At 44.5% G+C, this 17,965-nt stretch overlaps 1 protein-coding gene across 10 annotated transcripts in view; it reads right to left on the bottom strand.

Moving 5' to 3' along the window:
* The window catches only part of Ankrd27 (ankyrin repeat domain 27), a 54,494-nt gene that overhangs the window by 25,418 nt on the left and 11,111 nt on the right, over nucleotides 1-17,965 (bottom strand). For 7 of the 10 annotated variants that reach the window (XR_013430818.1, XR_002484578.3, XM_005330636.5 and 4 more), the window contains exons 2-12: nucleotides 16,389-16,520; nucleotides 9,550-9,660; nucleotides 8,029-8,185; nucleotides 7,001-7,155; nucleotides 6,503-6,562; nucleotides 6,363-6,416; nucleotides 6,216-6,281; nucleotides 6,049-6,125; nucleotides 5,322-5,443; nucleotides 4,067-4,145; nucleotides 3,410-3,542 (exon numbers count right to left, since the gene is read on the bottom strand). Coding sequence is in view for 8 of the 10 variants with exons in the window: in XM_005330636.5 (XP_005330693.2) it covers nucleotides 3,410-3,542; nucleotides 4,067-4,145; nucleotides 5,322-5,443; nucleotides 6,049-6,125; nucleotides 6,216-6,281; nucleotides 6,363-6,416; nucleotides 6,503-6,562; nucleotides 7,001-7,155; nucleotides 8,029-8,185; nucleotides 9,550-9,660; nucleotides 16,389-16,490 (1,116 nt within the window). In the remaining 2 variants the exon portion in view is untranslated. Of the gene's footprint in view, nucleotides 1-3,409; nucleotides 3,543-4,066; nucleotides 4,146-5,321; nucleotides 5,444-6,048; nucleotides 6,126-6,215; nucleotides 6,282-6,362; nucleotides 6,417-6,502; nucleotides 6,563-7,000; nucleotides 7,156-8,028; nucleotides 8,186-9,549; nucleotides 9,661-16,388; nucleotides 16,521-17,965 lie in introns of those variants that run through there. The other 3 variants (XM_040279036.2, XM_040279037.2, XM_040279038.2) reach the window with 3 other exon arrangements.

Here is a 17,965-nt window from a genome sequence, read left to right as displayed (position 1 = left end):
AGAAAGGGCCTTGCTTTAAAAACAGGAGACCATACAGTCACAGGCTAAAGTCCTGGGAGACACTGGGGAAGTTCCTGACAGACAGATTCTCTCATCTCCCATTGCTTTTTGCATTTCAAGGATCCACCCAATTCATAAACCCAGATCTTCTTATTGCAGGTAATGTTTACCTAGGTACAAAAATCTAGAAATTTGTCCTTTATGAAATCATTTCTAGCAAAATAATTCCATGCTCACTTCAGCACCTGTGACTAAATTATCTAATGACATATTCATTTCCTGAAAAAGAGTCTTGATAAAGCAAAGGGAATTTTTTTTTTCCCGCCAGATGCTGCTGGAAGAAATCACCAAACCCTGCCAAAATTTCAGGATGAGGCTCTCTCTCTTTTTATGTCCCGCTAAGTTCTGACCTGGCTAAGGACCAAGTTACTGGCACTTCAGGGGATGGACCACTTCTGGGGTCCTCCATCAAGCCAGGGCCTCCCACTGTCCCTGAAGAAGAGTTAAGTTGACAAATGCACATCATCACCTCAGAATAAGCCACTTCTGCCTCCAGCTGCTATGTGCTATATAAAGCCTCCCAACAATCTGCTTTGAGCAGTGACTTATAGTTGAGCAGCTTAGGCCAGAGAAATATCAAAGACATTGCTGTCAGGTCACTCCAGGGCTCTTTCCCTGGCTCCAAACAACGACTTGAAGGACAGTGATGAAGGAAGGTAGGTCTTCCAGGACCGAAGCTTCAGGGAAGAAGCAGTGGTTAGAAGAGACAGTGTATCAGCAAAGACTTATTTGGGAAATGGGTGAAGACTGTTTGTTAGAAACCCAGGAAAGTGAGGAAGCCCAGAAGTGCCCAAAGCTGGGGCGAGAAAGAGTACAGATTCTTTCTAGGTTTTCCCTCTGCTTATTGTTTGATGCATAAAGTAAAACTACAGCCTTAACCAGTATATTTATTTTCAGAAAGCTAAAGTCTTCATTTATAAACATGCTTAAAGAATGTTTACGGTCATCTCAAGTATGATCATACCTTAGGGAGAAAATTTCTAACTGTTTATCATATAAACAGTTGATAGAAAGACCTAATTTGTTTTACTAACATTTAGACTTTAATGCTTTTCAGAAACCATGGTTGTTGTGTGGAGATGCATATGTTTTTTTCCCCCCCAGGAAATACCCCAAGACTTTCACTGGCTTCACATATTCCAAAATGAAACCTCATTGCCTAACAGAAGCTGGTCAGCAGCTAAGGCAGAGGATATTGTTACAGATGGAATCTCGATGCTGGTGTCAAGAAAGACAAGAAAGGCACCATTACCTACTCTGTCAATAAAAGGCCAAACTCGACAATGGTGAGGAGTATCTCTCAGGCCTGACTCCCTCAACACCCAGGGGACAAGCTCAAAACAGGTCATGAGGCTGACACACCCCATGCCCCAACATCTAACAGAATAGAATATCCTCCATCCAGGAATGCAAGACCAGGAGAGGCACTGCAGACAAGATGGGCACACTGGGCTTGCCCACCCAAGCTAAATACTGTCTGGGGATATGCCTACAGGATATGCCACAGAACCAAGAAATAGACACCCTGGATACAGGGGTGTGGGGAGAGCAAGCAAGGGAGTGAGTATCCCTTGATGCTTCAAAAAGGTACCTTTCAACATCACATTTGATTCTCACAACAAACTATTTATGGATAAATGTGCAGCATTATCCCCAGCTATGTAGATATGACATTGAACAAAGGCTTAGAGTGAGACTAAGGCACAAGAGCCAGACTCAAATCAACAGCACTAGAGGGACCACCTCGAATATAACCACTTGCAACATTTTTTTGGAGTACAAGCAGGTGAGAGAAGCTGCCTGCAGTCAGCTACCTCCTTCCAAGGCCTTCAGGGGTCAACTTCCCTACCTAAACACCACAGAAAGAAATGACCACATTATGGGAGTACCTTCAAGAGGTGGACACCTCTCTCCAAGGGACAAGGATGCTCCCAGCCAGGGAGCGACCTCCCAGTGCAATCACAGGAAAAGAACCAGAAGGCAGGGTCATCACAGAAAAACAATCCAGCACCTGAGGACAGCAATGGTTCCTAAAGCCTCACAGGAAACAATTCAAACCAAGAACTCTTCCTCTTCAACTATGGAAATGAACAGGAATTCTGATTCTGCACACATATGTGCACAAAGAGGCATGCGTGCACACAGAGGTACACATGCACACACAAGCATTCTAGAACGTTAGTGATTTACTCCTAAATACAGAAATAAAGCCAGGCAGAAGGAACAGCTCTTCAAAAGAGCCACAGCCACACATCTGAGATGGATGGACATCTCTAGTGATACCAGCACCTGAGTGGGTATCAAATCAGACCCCAGGCAAGGGCAGAAATTAACTCTTCATTGAGCACTACAATGCCATCAGGGTATATGCTGACCAGGACAGCACAATCTCAAATTCTGTTTAAAACACAACCTTTAATACAAAGAGAAAAGCATACACCAAACTTGACAATAAAAGTCACCCCTGCTGGTAAATTTTTGAGAGTTTTTTAGTTGACTTCACTACAAATTTGATACACTGCAAACATTATTGGTAAGCAAATATTAGTCTTGTAATTAGAAAAATAAAGCTCTTCTTTAAGGGGAAAAAAACAGTACACAATATAATTTTAATTACATAAAATATGCATGGATAGGAAAGACTGAAAAACATAGCAATGTGTTAATGTTGAGTTCAGTGGAACTGCTTTTATCTGAGTGCACCTGTGTAGACAGGCTTATGTTTTCCAGGTGTATAAACTTGACTCTAACATCAGTAGAGAATTAGCATCAAATAGAATATCCGATCGTCAGGACTCTTGGCTTGTAATGTAGAAATCGCTGCATTTTACTGATTTCAACTTTGGGGTTTTTATAAGCACTGTGAGTTTTGTTGGCTGGTGTATAGTCAAACAGGCCAGCAATGCAATCTTGACTTAAGAGTCTCACAGTTCACACAGAAATAGAACCTCCTCCTCTAGTCAAAGCTCACCAACCAACCCAGACAACAATAATAAGGCCACTGAGTCCTAAAATTACTCACATTAATAATCATTTCTTGGCTATCATTGTCAAGAAAATCAAATTCACCATTTCTGGCTTCCTTTCCACACATGTGCTTTTGAAAATCACAGGGATTAATGGAGCAGGATATTAACAATGTGAATCACAATGATAACCTGTAATTTTCACAATTAATTAGAGATTTAATATTCAACATCCTGGGGTAGTTTCTAAGCCTCAAAGCCTTCAAACAGCTGAGGCCCCATTTCTGGGAGACCATGTAAGAATTCTCCTCCTTACAAGAAACCCCAGAATCCCAGCAAAGGTGCATGGTTCACATAGAGAAAGGTCAAGAATGAGATCTTACAGGTGGTTTAACAGAAAGGCTTCCTTGCCGAATATATTCGATTGCAGCCTCGATTGAGGTCAGGCAGTACCCCAATTCATCTTTTGCTGAGCTGCTAAATCTGAAGTTTTTGATGTAACTCAAATTTGCCATCCTAACAAAAAGAAGAAAAAAGTTTTAGTATTGAATATCTAATTAACACTTCTTCAAAAAAAAAAAAAAAACACTAGTGGCTTGGGTAACCCATCAAATACCCACAGTTAAGACAAAATTAATTCAGAGAGCTTAGACTGCTGTCCCCTTGATCTCTCCTGTGTGTGTGCAATTAGGACAAGTAAATCTGCTTGTTACTTCCCTGAAATAGGCTAGTTTTCACAAAGCTGATTATTATTAACTGAACTGTGGGTTCCCCTGGGAAGACAGAACTGGAGTCAGGTTCCTCTTAGCCACAGACTAGCCACATGTTCCAGAACAAGAAATGCAAGCTCTCTGGGCCTTAGTTTCCCCATTTGTAAATGGAGGGTCAGACGCCCCTGTAAGAGGAAGGAAGGGGAGGCACAGCCCTTGGCTCACAGGACATGCACAGTTGTAGCTTTTCCTGGAGATACAATGAAAGTACATGGTACCACTATGCTGCCATTTTCAGAAAGTATTTTAACAACAACAAAAAAATGTTACCAATTGGGGATCTCTGTTTTCACAAGCAAATACAATAGGACTGAGAGAAGATCATCAGCACACATAGTCTCCAAGTTCACTGCAAGGGGAAAACATGTCCAAAGTCATCAGGAGACTCAAATGGAAGTACAAGTGTACAATCTCCCTACCACCAGCCAACCCACAAAACCACTCTTGAGTAAGATTGTACACTGGGGAGAAAGGGCACAATTTCCTTTACAGTTTGCTGAAGAAATACCTGATTCAAGCGGATAAAAGAATTCACGGCATTTTCAGAAAACATGCAAAAGAAAAGTGACTCCAAACCAACCAGGACTTGCCACCTTCCCGGATGAGCAAGGAAGGAAGAGCCCAGGGAAGCAGTGACAGTGGACACAAAAGGAAGACACGCTAGAGTCATCAACAAAAGCCTGAGGCCACTTCCATTTTATATACGTGGAGTCTAATGCCCACATGTAACTTCACTTCATTTTTTGCATTTTGAAAATTTAAGTGATTCATTCATATGTTTTAAAATTCAACCAGTATGAAGGTTGTAGCTCAGTGGTGGGGTGCTTGCCTAGCATGAATTAGGCTCTGGTTTTATCCTCAGTAATAAATAAGTAGACAGATAAATATTCAAACAGTACAAAAGAGCAAGCTGTGAGTGTCCTCCCAGCCCTCTACCCAGTGTCCCAGTCTCCTGCTGCTGCTTCCTGCATATCTTTCCTAGGAACACAGACAGTCTAGGAACTCACCATTACACATGTGGATATAGAGCAACCCCTTTCCTTGATACTTTTGAAGTGCTCCATATACATTCCTATTTATTTCCCTCGAGAAACCGTGGAGATCATCCCTTACCTATACATATGCATCCGTGAATATTTTTCTTAAATTCTTTTGTTTTGCTTTTTTTTTTTTTCTTTTCTGCAGTCCTGGAGATTGAACCCAGGACCTTGAGCATGCTAGGCAAGTGCTCTACCACTGAGCTAATATCCACAGACCCTGTTTTACTTTTAATACTAGAAAATTTAAAACATATACAAAATGAAGGAGAACACCCCAACAGTCTAATTCCCCATGCACCCATCACCAGCTTGGAGGCTACTGCTTCCCTGTCCCTATTTTCTTACCCTCGTCATGCCCAGCAGAGCTCTCCCCAGGGCAGGGGCACTGGAATGCTCTACTGGCCCTCAGCCCCATATCCCTCAGCCAACTTCTTCACCTGGGTGCCTGCTCCCACCCTTTGCCAGACCCTTCCCCAGGCACAAACCTCTCTGGCTAGGAGACTGTGTAATGAGCTGCACCACCTTTCGCAAACAGACCAGCTTCTGCTGTGGGGAGGTGCATCTGTTCAGCTGAGCCAGCTCTCTCTTTGCACGAGGGATATTGAAGCTGTAAAATCATTCAGAACATGATAACTTCAGACCACAGTGGGAGGCCTTCTTCCTTGCTCTAACGACATATCTCAGGCTACACATTCCTTACAACAAACCACAAGTAATGAGAAACAAAAATAGAGACTGAAGAGCAATGTGACTCAAGTCAGTGGCAGAACAGAATGGCTTAAGTCCCATTCAGACTGCCAGGTGATAAGACTGCCACCAGAAATTTTGAAATAAAAATTTATAGCCCTAGAGGGAAACAGCCCAAATGGGGCTGGAGCTTCTATATCAACACTAGACATTTCAGATAGGCAGGCAAGGAGGGACATTCTGCATGCAGAGCCCACTCGGGAGAGTGATGTGCCTGCTTGCAGACCATGGACATGAACCCCACCCCCAGTGTCTGTCCTGCTGAAGCATGCTGGCCTGCAGGTGCAAGAAGGTTCTGCTGAAGTCATCAGTCAACTTCAGCCCTTTATCTCTGGTCACAAATAACTACTCTGCTTTTGGTAGCAACCACGTCAAATCCACCTGCCACCATTGCCACCAAGAGGTTTTGCTTCAGGAGAAGTCAGTACAGGCTCCAAGGTGGCCAAGCTGAGTGCAGGCCCTTACCTGAATTCAGGTTTCACACCAATATCTTTCTGCTGGAGATCTTGAAGGCTTCTTGTGATTTTGTTAAAGGCAGCATCCTAACAAAAGATTTTAACGAAGCTTAAAATTTCTTAAAAAGCATAGAATAAGGCTTCCATCCCCAGTGGTGAAAATGACTGCAAACCTACCTCGCTCGCCTCCATGGTCCCCACATACTTAAAGATCAGATCATAAATATCATGATGGATGTACATCTGTGAAATCAACAGAACCCGGTTCAGTGTGTGTGCTGGGCCCAAGTAGAGCCCCCAGCCGCCGCTGCCCCCCCAGCTCACCTCTACTGCCTGCTTCATCAGGTTCATGTGGGCCTCCTGCTTCGCAAGCACTTTCTAGAGGATGAGAGAAGTACAGTTAAAGAGCTTGGATTTGCATGGTGCCAACTGCAATACTTCCTTCTGGAAGTCCTGCGGCTTACCAGGTGAGAGTCCCTCAGAAGTTGCTGGAGGCATTTTGTGTAGAGCGCATTCACCGAGTCCTGTGCAACACAGAGCAGAGAGGAGGCCCCCTCACAATCAGAGGTCATGACACATAAACCTGAATGAGCAAAGGTTTTCCTGGCATGGAGAAAACCTTCCCAAAATGCACTTCCTGGGTAATATAAGATTTTTCAGAATAATTATATCATTGATTTTCTTTCCCATTTTTTTTAGGTACATATGTATTAAAAGTAGGAAACAATTCCCTTTAGAGTTACCATGGATGATAACAATACTCATTTTTAGACTTCTTCAAGATTTTCAAGTGTTCTATGGTGACTTATGCTGCTTTTACAGTTCAGGAGAAACTTTTAAACAAAACTTCCAACAGTGAAGGCAGCACCCAGAGACGTTTCAGAGTAAACTGAGAGGGATCCTGAGGCTCTGAACTGGCCTGAGACAGGGCCTACCAGGCAGAGCCGGACAAAGCTACTAACTATGTGGTGACGGAGGCTCTTTCTTTCACATTCTCGGAATGTTCGGTGGAAAGAGGCGATGTTCCTGTCAAATCTCTCAGAGTGTCTTCCCAAAAATTCTCTCACGTCTTCAATAGTTTTCAGGGTAAAGGAATCCGAGGGTGCTGAAGGCTCTTCTGAAAAAGAGACAGAAGGTCAGGTTGTCCGAGGTCTTCACTGTTTCCCGATGGGGGAAGTACCACATCCTTTGTCCTGCTCCCACAGGGCCTGGAGGCAAAGGCAGAAATATCCTTATTTCAAGATACTGTCCGAGAACAGCCCAGTTACAGGACACCCTGAGGTCCAGAGAGTATGGTCCTCTCAAAACCTTTTCCTGGGACAATGTCTGTACTCCCTGAGGCCATGGGCATGATCCATGGGGGCTAGGAAAAGAAACCTGATTCCTGACAGTAAGAGCTTCAGAGCACACTTAACACACAAATTGTCATCTCAGCCTTCTGGAGCAACTAAAATAATAACCATTCTTTAAAACTAATGAGGTCTTGGGCTGGGGCTGGGGCTCGGTGGCAGAGTGCTTGCCTCGCATGTGTGAAGCACTGGGTTTGATCCTCAGCACACGTAAAAAATAATAATAATAAATAAATAGACAAAGTTAAAAATAATGAAATCTCAAAGAGGCACAATGGGGAGGCTGGTGGGTAGTAATGTTATAAGAGCAAATCCTAAAGCTGACTCTCAGAAACAAGGCCAGGGGTATGGCTCTGGGACGACATTCACAACCCAGGTTTGTCACAAGTACAGTGAGGTTCATGTGAATGGCACTTTCTGGAATTGTATAATATCCAACCTGGTCTACCACATTCAGCAGCACCCTGGCTAAGGCCACGGATGACGTCGATTAAGTTCTAAGGGGAATTTTATAAATAATAGGTTTCTAGTAAGAACTTGAATATTTTCTACAACATTTAACCCTTTAGCAGCTATACCGTGAAGAAGTTCAACAGCCCCATTTCATCAAGCCAGGAGGAAAGGGCTTTCTCCCAGAATACCTGAACTCTCTCTCTTTTCCAAAGGATGGGCTATACACAGGATGCTGAAACTTTCTTCTTTTTCATTGTAGAAAGTTTCTTCAAAGAGAATGGGCACTGAGAGAAGACAGGCAAAACCAGCTCCTAATTTAATCCTGTTTCCTTGTATAAAGACATCCTGGAACAAGAAAACCATCACTGCTGGCAGCTGACCCCCTCTCAGCCAACCCCACAACACAGCGCTGACCCAGACGCAGCCACCCCACTGCAGTGTCTTGCTCAGGCATGTACACTAACCAGTGAGTGGCAGCAGGGTGAGCAGCTCACTGGCAGGAAGACAGCATCATGCCTCTTAGAGCCACAGGGCTGCTGACCCCAGGCAGGCCTGCCAATAACCCCAACCTCCTCTCCCAACCAGTCCACATGCCTGGGCTGCCAAGTCCCAGGGACCAACCACAGCCTGACCCCAGTGGGAGGGGGTCACGGGGCCTGGTCCCCTGAACGAGCCAGCCTTGGCTGCAAACAAAACTCCCCCTCTCTGCCTCCACTGGAAAAAAAGAAAAACACCCACCCACACTGCCATCAGGATAGACCAAAAAGACCACGGGCCACTTGACAGGATATGAAAGAAAGATAAAAAGCCCCATTCCTACCCAAAATGCCCAACTGTGATCTAATCGTGAGGAAACACCAGATAAGCCCATACTGAGGGATTCTGGAAAAAAAAAATGTCATGAAAGACACAGAAATGCTGAGGGGCTTCTCCAGATGAAAAGAAACTAGAAAGGCTAATAACCAAACACAGCATTTGATCCTGGGTCTTAAAAAGAAAACTGTCTGTGTGTGTCAAAGGGCATTATAATGAGCCCAATGTGTAAGGACAGTGAATTGCAGAACATTCTATCAAGGGTGAGTTTTCCAATTGTGATCCCTGCACGGAAGTCACGTAAGAGAACGGCTATTGTCAGGAAAACACCCTGCACTGCTTTGGAGAAAAGGGCGCAGTGTCTACAACATCCTCCCGCAAGGTTGAAAAAAAACGGTACTAACAGGTGTATTGGGCGAGACGGCTAAAACAAGTGTGGCATAGATGGGAACAGCCGCCCACCCTGGGAGGGTGTGCGAGGGTTCTATGTACTCAGCTCAATTTTTGGTGGGGTTGAATTTATTTCAAAATAGAGTTTTTTAAAAATAAAATATTCATCCCCTATGTCCAATTTTATAGCCAATGAACTAAGGGCCTTTCAAGGGTTCTGGGAAGAAAGCTCACTTGGACATAGACCTTGCTCAGAAGGGGCTCAGAGACTCCCAGGAACAGGCAGAGGAAGCCACCTGGCTGCTCCGGACCCTCCCAGGGGTCTCCCCTCACCACACCTCTTTCCTCCAATGCTCTACCACAAAGGTGCAGTCCTCTTACCCAACCCAAAGGCTGCTGTGTGTCTCAAAGATGTTGCTTACCCCAACAGATGTGCAAGGCCTCAGCAGGATTCCCTTCCCTCCCCCAGCCCCAAATACTGAGTCAACAACCCAAGAAATGAGTACCTTTCCATTTAAGGTCTGAAAATGTCCTTCCACTGGTATCAATATGTAGGATTCAAACTGACAAGAGGACTGAACACTGCTTGATAGGCTTCCTTTACAGGGCACTAAGACCTGGAAAAAAATAATGACAATAAACATAGAGAGAGATGCCATTTACAGCTTCTGCAGCACAGCTGGAACCATTACAGGAACCCACTGTAAGAGACAACGGCCTTGCTTGCCAAAGTGGCTGCAGTTGCACCAAGCTGAGTTCATTTGTTGTGGAGATGATGGAAGCAGATGCTCCCCACCCAGGAAGAAGCAGGCTGAGGACAATGCCAGTCCTTTTCCAAATCCAGACTCAGAAGCTGGTGGGCTTCATTCCCCTACTGGATGAGTCCCCCAACTCTATTCCCTGCACAACCACATGCAGATCTGTGCTTGGCTGACTCACTTTTGAATAGGAATTTCAAACTCAAGTGTACCTAAAAGAAAGATGACCAAAGCAGAGAAGCCCTACAGAGCCAAACTCCTATGACAGTCCAGTGGGCTGGGCACCATTCCTGGTCATATGCTTCCCAGCCATGGCCCTGAACACAAGACTGGTCCTTGTTCCTTGGTTCCTTCCAGCAGAAGTGCCCAGCATACAGGTGTGCTGAGAGAGTCATGCAGGCCACAGGACACACTCAGCCCAGGGCTGGCACATAACCCGACCCTGGAGGGCCACTGCTCCTCTGGAATCAGAGGTGCCCTTTCCTTATCTTACTCAGCTATTAGAGCAGGACACAAGTCCTTGGGGTTTAACTTGTGGTCCCCAGAGAGCTGAAGGGCTATCGAGGAAGCCACCAGCAATCAGTCCCAAGTTCACTCCAACATGAGATGGCTGCCAATTAAGGAGCTGATTCCAGCCTGAGACAGAGATATAAACACCTCCTGGTCCCTCCAGAACTAAAACTTGATGATTCAAATGGGTTAAATTTCAGGGGATGTCACAGAAATATAGAGTAGGAAACTCCAGAGGATGGGCCCTCCACCAAAACAATCCTTAAGCTTAGAAAAAAGCTATCAGAAACCACAATTCTGGAACTCCAGACCCTGATCAGTACACTTAGTATGTGAGAACCCAGCCACCAAGATATTCAAGAGTGGAAACATAATGTAATGGGTATCCAAATACCTACAAGCAAGCTTTACCAACTGTGAACCGTGTGCCAGTCTTACATTCTTTAAAGGTAAGAACAGAGGCTTCTTTTTTAGCAACCTCATCTTAGGTAGGCTTGTGTAATCTGAGCTGGGGCTCCCATTTCTTGAGCAATGCTATGTGTCAGGCACTGTGCTGAGGGGTTCAGAGAGCTATCACTTCAATAACTGCCTAGGTAGGGTAGTTTCAGCATTATCCTCACTTTACAGATAAGGAAATTGAGGCTCAGGAAAGTTAAGTAACTTGTTCAAGGTCACAGCCAGTGAGTGGCATAGCCATGCTATAGACTCCAGCCACCTCCCTGGAGGCCCCATCCCACTGCCCCCTGGAAGGCGGTGCTGGAAGCACAGCTCAGTGCCCATGAAACTCCATCATCATGGGCTTCTTCAGTTGGTGAGAATGAGCGGCATGGCCATCTCTCCTCAGAGGGACAGGACAATTCCTCACAGCAGAAAAGGGAAGCACTTGCTGATGGGAGAAGGAAATCCTATATGTGAGGAGACCTTGTAAACTCAAAAAATTCAAGACTACAATCCAGATGTGCATTTAACTACCAACCTCAGAAACAGGGTCATGTTAAACACCACCACAGAGCACAACTGGCAAAAGGCAGAACGCAGGAAAGTACGGAATCAACATGACCTGTTTTCTTCTGCAAATGATGGCAAAGAAAGAAAGGAAAAGGAGGAGAGGGGAAGCTATAATTCTAAAATGCTGAAGAATGTAGTTTCACAAGCCTAACACATGTCAAAATGGGGTCAAAATGCGTCAAATTTTACACCATGAGCATACATAGTTCGACACAAGAAAAATTAGGACAAACAAACTTAAAAGACCAATCGGTCTATGTAATGTGCAGCTCTCCTTTGGATTGTGATTTAAACAAACCAACCATAAAACAAAAGCTAGGAAAAAATTTGGGGAAATTGAAGTGACTATTTGATAATACTGAAGAATTATGGAGGATTGTTTGAGCTATGATAATGGCATTAGGGCTATAGTTTTTTAAAAAAAGTCATGCTCACTTAAAAATATGTTCCTAAAAATATTTATAGTTGGAAATCATATGTCAGCCTTACATAATAGTCTGGGATTTGCTTCAAAATAATCCAGGGTTCAGGGTAGAAAGAGATGGAACGTGACCGGCCACTAAATTCCCATTTGTTAAAGCTGAGTGAAGGACACGTGGGGCTCATTCTGTTATCCTTCCTACTTTTATGTTTGAAATTAAACATAATAATCTGGAATTTTAATTAAAAATTAAATAGAGGAAGGCCCTCAACTTAGAAACAAGAAACAAGGCTCCCAGGGGTCTCATGGCTGCACAAAAGAGCCAAGAATCTGAAGACAGAAGAGTAAGTCTCACAGGGACACGAGGGGCCAGTCCTGGAGGCATGTAAGGCCTGAACAAATGGCCTGAATGAAAGACCCACCCCACCCTATTCAAGGAAGGGCCTTCATCTGCCTTTGCAGAACTGGGCACTCCTGGCATGCTCGGAGAACTCTTCCCAACCATCCTGTTCTCCTGTTTACACGCAGCTCCTCCTGCCCAACTTAAAGGAAGCATGTTGGCTCCTGCTGCGCTGAGTCCCACTGCCCAGCCTGCTACTCAATGTGCAGTCCATGTTTGATCAGTGAACAGGGGCCTCCCGATTTCACAGGACCCCTTGCCCAAAATTTTCTGACAGACAGGGGAAAGGGTTCCAATTCCTCCCATTCCAAGGAAGAGAGGCCCCTGCTGCCCAGGGCATTTCACTATAAGCAGAAGCCAAAGTGTGGGCTCTCTGTGGCCAATCTACCTCCATCAGAGTCCTTCTGAGACTGGGATGAGGAAGCCCACCCTGAAGTAGGTAGCAAAACAGCTATGAAGATACCTAGGGAGGTAGGGTCCTCCACTCAGAAGGTGCTGCAGAGAAGTCCTAGAATAGAAGGCAGGGAGTCTAAGCAGCCTGTGGAGTGTAAGGTCCGTGTGTAGACCACAAACTAGAATCTACTCACTTCAAAGTTTAACAACTTTTTTGTTGTCCCTTTACAAAGACTTTTAAAAATAACAGTAATTAAAGAAGAGAAAAAAGAATAAAAAGCAAGAATCTGCAATAGTGATCCCAACTCCAGGGTACCCTCCTGGTTCCCCAAACTGGATTAAACACTCCACTGGAGCCTGTGACGATGACTATCCTACACTCATTCTTCTAACCGTCAAATGGCCTGTTTCTGGAATTCCCTGAATGCCTCCTGTAATTCCCATTCATCCACGTAACCCAGGAAACCTAGCTCAGTGCCTGGCACATTACTGATGCTCAGTAAACTTTTGCTGGTTGAATCTACACTAAATGAATCCTAAGAACTAGAATGAGAACCTCAGTGCCCTTAGCTGGGCTGCAGAAGATTCAGCTTGAAAATCAGTTCCTGGGAAGCTGGATACCATGTTGTTATATTCCCAGGCTAATCCTCAAAGCCTATTTAACCTATAATTACAGGACATCAATAAAAGATCAAACTTAATCTCCTTTTGTAATTTTTATTTTTCCTAAGAGTACATGGATCCACCCTCTAGTACACCTGGAGTATCTGAAGGATCTTCCCTCAGCAGCTCATGGACAAGAGCCCCAGTGATGCAGGCCTGCCCAACACACTCTGAGGAAGACACAAGTGCATAATTAGCCGGATGATTAAAGGCAGGGATGCCCATTTGAAGAGTGTAGGGTGTCACAGGCTCCTGTGAGTGGAATCTGGAAGAGCACTGGAGAAGGAACTTCTACTGTGCAATCAGAGAGCAGGTGACAATAGGAAGGAGATGCCACTGTCATGAAACGGGGTCTAGAATGAAGCCAACTGGAGCAGCAGCCGGAGCAGGGTGGGACAGCAGTCAGGCTGCACACTCAGCCCCACACACAAGCTGGTGCAGATCAGCAAAGGATGAGGTGGCCCACCAGCTCCCTACAGAGGGACAAGCAGGGACCATTAATCCTGAAGACACACAGTTTTTGAAAAATGGGCTCAAATTTTTTTAGAGCCCAATAAAAACTGATCACAAGGCAAGATTCCAGGACAGACATACTTGGTCCCATGGCCAAGCTCCATGGAAAGAAATTCAGCATTCACCTGCCAAGGCCACGTCGATCTCTCAGAAGTGACAAAAAGAATGAGTGCCCTTTCAGAAGCCATCAGAATATTCTACTTGATCATTCAACCAAGAGATGGACTCAAGCACAACTACAGATTGGACAGGGATGTGCTGGTGGCCCCATCACATGGACAACAGGGGGCAGGAGAGAGCCACTGCCATCTGACCTCTCTGAGCATGCCAGGAGAGCAGTTCCTTCCCACTGCTGACTTGGGCTGGGAGGCCGGCCTCACTGACTCCCAAAGGCCAGAAATTCAGTATCACTCAATACAGACCACAAGTAGTTAGGGGATCCTATGGGTCTCGGGAAGGGCTGGAGTAAGGAATCCAGGAGAGTGGTAAGAACATGAGATAGCAAGTAAAAGGAGAATCTTCCATTCATTTGTGTACCTGAAAAGAAGATATCAAAAGGGCAAAGTTCTTATTCAAAATTTCCCTTATGATAGGTGGCACACATCCATAATCCCAGCAACTTGGGAGGCTGAGGCAGGAGGATCGCTAGTTTGAGTTTGAGGCCAGCCTGAGCAACTTAGTGAGACTCTGTCTCAAAATAAAAAAAAAATTTAAAGGCTGAGGGTATGGTTTGTTGGTAAAATGCCTCTGTGTTCTATCCCCAGTACTGCATCAAAACAAATAAAAAATAAAATTTCCCTTCTGAATCTCCCCGTTGAAGTGAACTTGAGTAGGATTCCATTACTTGCAGCTGAAAAAGCACCTGTGAGGTGAAAGGAACTGATAAATGCTGGAACACTTTCAGGCTTCAGTCAGCAAGACAACTTACAAAGAATTTACTGAAAAATCAAGGAATACCACAGTGACATTTATAAAAAGCAAAACAAAGTTATATATGATAAAACCCTTGGTGGTACTTAAAAGAATAGCATTAAACAGAGACAAGAAGAGAGAAATTATTCCGGGTATTAAGTCAGGTCCTCCCTGTGACATGGCCACTCAGCATCTGGCCCCCTTCCTCTGCATAAGTCCCCCTGCAGTAATGAGTATGTATTTGCCCAGGGTGTGACTGTCTCTCTTGATAGAATTTAAGCTCCATGAGGGTAAAGATGGTCATGGGGACTGGGTGCAGTGGCATGTGCCTGTAATCCCAGCAGCTTGAAAGGCTAAGAAAGGAGGATCGTGAGTTCAACGCCAGCCTCAGCAACTTAGCAAGGCCCTGGGAAACTAATTAAGACCCTGTGTTGGGGCTGGGGTTGTGGCTCAGTGGTAGAGCCCTCGCCTCTTACATGTGAGACCCTGGGTTCAATCCTCAGCACCACATTAAAAAAATAAATAAATAAACAAAATAAAGATATTGTGCCCATGTATAACTAAAAAAAAATATTTTTAAAAAAGACTCTGTCTTTAAATAAAATATAACAAAGGGCTAGGGATGTGGCTCAGTGGTTAAGCACCCTGGTTCAATCCCTGGTACAAAAAAAAGACTGACGTGTGTTCCTATTTTTTGCTGAATTCCCAGCATCAAATGTACTGCCTGGCATGTGGCAGCATTTAATAACCACTGTGAGATGAACAGATGACAATGAATATCTATGGTGAACTTCACTGATATTTTAATTTCCTTCTTTGGAAATAGCTATATTCACTATTTTTTTAATAACAAACTATGACTTCTAAAATCCAAAGTAAAAAAAGTTCTGGTGAAAATATGAATCACAAAATGAATCATAAAAACTGGAAGGGACCTGAGAAACCACACTTCTGAGGACAGAGGTCAGGAGAAAGATAGTTCCGGTTTTGCAGAAAGGAAGCCAAGAACCTGAGGCCAACCTGAGCTAATCTTACTTCTCCTCCTCAGATGCCTACCGTGCCTGAGTTGAGTCCCACCAGGGGATAAGTGGAAGCACAGGTATGAGACGACACATGAAAAGAAGACCACAGACGTCTCACGCAGAGGGCACACAACAAACGCATTCAGCATGCTGCATCCTGAAGTGCTGTCTAAAGATGGTCTGGGGGCCCAAGGACCAGGAAGACCTGCAGCCCGGGGCCTGTCCACACCACAGCCTACGCTTCTCCTCCATGCTTCTCCTTCCTCACTGGCCCTGTGGGCTTTTGAAGTTATGGCCTTTTATGGAAGATCTTCCCCTTTAAGAAATGCCTTTCAGATTAATAAGAGCTCACAGATTTCGTCTCTCATGGGAGTGAGCACCCACCTCCTAACTGATGAGGTCCTGAGGAGGAGTCTGACTCTGTCCTTGAGAAGCCCACAGGTAAATAAGAGAGAGAGGTGAGCACCTATGACTGCAGCCATCTTGGGCACTCCATGAAAGGGCACAATTCATCAGAGGTGGGAGAGGAGCCCTGGGAGAAGGGATCCCTGGGCTGCAGCTGCAGGAGGCTTCTTGGAGGGAGCAGTTCATGGCAGCCCGGGGGCTCATTCTCACACTGGGCAGGATGTGGAGGTGAAGTAAACCCAGCAGGTCTGTAACAGACTCCCACTACACTTCCCCTCCAGCCACCACATCCGTGGCATCACCAATGCACAGGGACAACCTTCAGGATCAATGCACTTACTATGCCATGGATTTGGGCCACCTTACTGCACAAGTCAGGGCGCCACTTCTGAAGAGCCAGATAGAAAGGATTCTTCAGGAGATCTTCATCATATAGAGCCATATGGACTTCAGAAAGGTCAAAGTGAGTTTCCTGGGACAAGAGAAGAAGCAGCAGCAAATGACCACCTTCAGATTTATATATACCACATAGAAGTCTTCATCTAGTCTTCATCTAGTGCTGGGGATAGAACCCAGGGCCTCCAACATGCTGGCAAATCCTCTACACTGAGCTATACCCCCAGCCCTTCATCCTTGACACATACTATTCTGTTCCACACAGGTATTTTATTTATTTATTTTTAAATTCTGCTCCACACTTTAACACTCCATCAGAATTATCAAATGTAATCCACCAATTCCCTGATGACCTATTTAGTGTTTAAATGTGGAAACCGTGTTCAATGGCTCTTATTAAACTCCAACTTGCAGCAAAGCCTAAATGTCTATTTTCTGGACATCCTACTTGACTGTAACTATGATTCTAAAGATACCCTTGGACTTTCTTTGGGTGGGGGGGGGGCCTTGCTATGTTGCCCAGGGTGTTTTGAACTCCTGAGCCAAGTGATCTTTCCGCCTCAGCTTCCAAGTAACTGGGACTACTAGCATGAGCTACCACAAGGCTCATGTACTTTTGATGAACTATTTAAAGCACATAGAAAAGTATTAGGTAATAACACAAATCCACTACACAGAATTACTGTATCATAACATTTTGCCATATTTGCTTTTGGGGGGTTGGGGGCATACTGGGGATTGAACTCAAGGGCACTCAACCACTGAGCCACATTCTCAGCCCTATTTTATATTTTATTTAGAGACATGGTCTCACTGAGTTGCTTATCACCTCACTTTTGCTGAGGCTGGTTTTGAACTTGCGATCCTCCTGCCTCAGCCTCCTGAGCCACTGGGATTACAGGTGTGTACCACCGTGACTGGTGGCCATATTTGCCTTTTAAGAAATAAAATATACCAGAGTAAACTGGGATTCCTCTTTAGCTATCCCCCATCTCATTTTCTCCTCCCCTTTCAAAAGTAACTATTATCTTTAAGTTGATGTACAGTTTTTCTTACCCACGTCTATATGCCTTTAATATGTACATATTGAAAAACAGTAAAAGTATGGTTTGGTGGGTTTCAAATATAGGAAGAATGGTGGAGGACCGAGAATAGGAGGGAAAGAGAAGGTACTGGGGACTGAAATGAAGCAAATTAAATTCCATGCATGTGCAATTATGTCAAAATGAATCCCAGTGGGGCTGGGGTTGTGGCTCAGCGGTAGAGCATATGCCTAGCACGTGCAAGGCCCTGGGTTCAATCCTCAGCACCAAATAAAAATAAATACTAAATAAAATAAAGATATTGTGTTCAACTATAACTAAAAAGTAAATATAAACAAATGAACCCCACTATCATATATATAGCTACAAAGCACTAATAAAAATAAAATTTAAAAAATGACATCATACTATTACAATTCTGGAACATACCCTTTTCACTCAACATTATGTTTTCAAGTTCTCTCCATGCTGAGTCACA

Source organism: Ictidomys tridecemlineatus, chromosome 15 (genome assembly GCF_052094955.1).
Source record: "Ictidomys tridecemlineatus isolate mIctTri1 chromosome 15, mIctTri1.hap1, whole genome shotgun sequence".
Taxonomy (NCBI): domain Eukaryota; kingdom Metazoa; phylum Chordata; class Mammalia; order Rodentia; family Sciuridae; genus Ictidomys; species Ictidomys tridecemlineatus.
The sequence above is the reverse complement of the archived record's forward strand: the minus strand, read 5'-3'. Positions and strand labels throughout refer to the sequence as shown.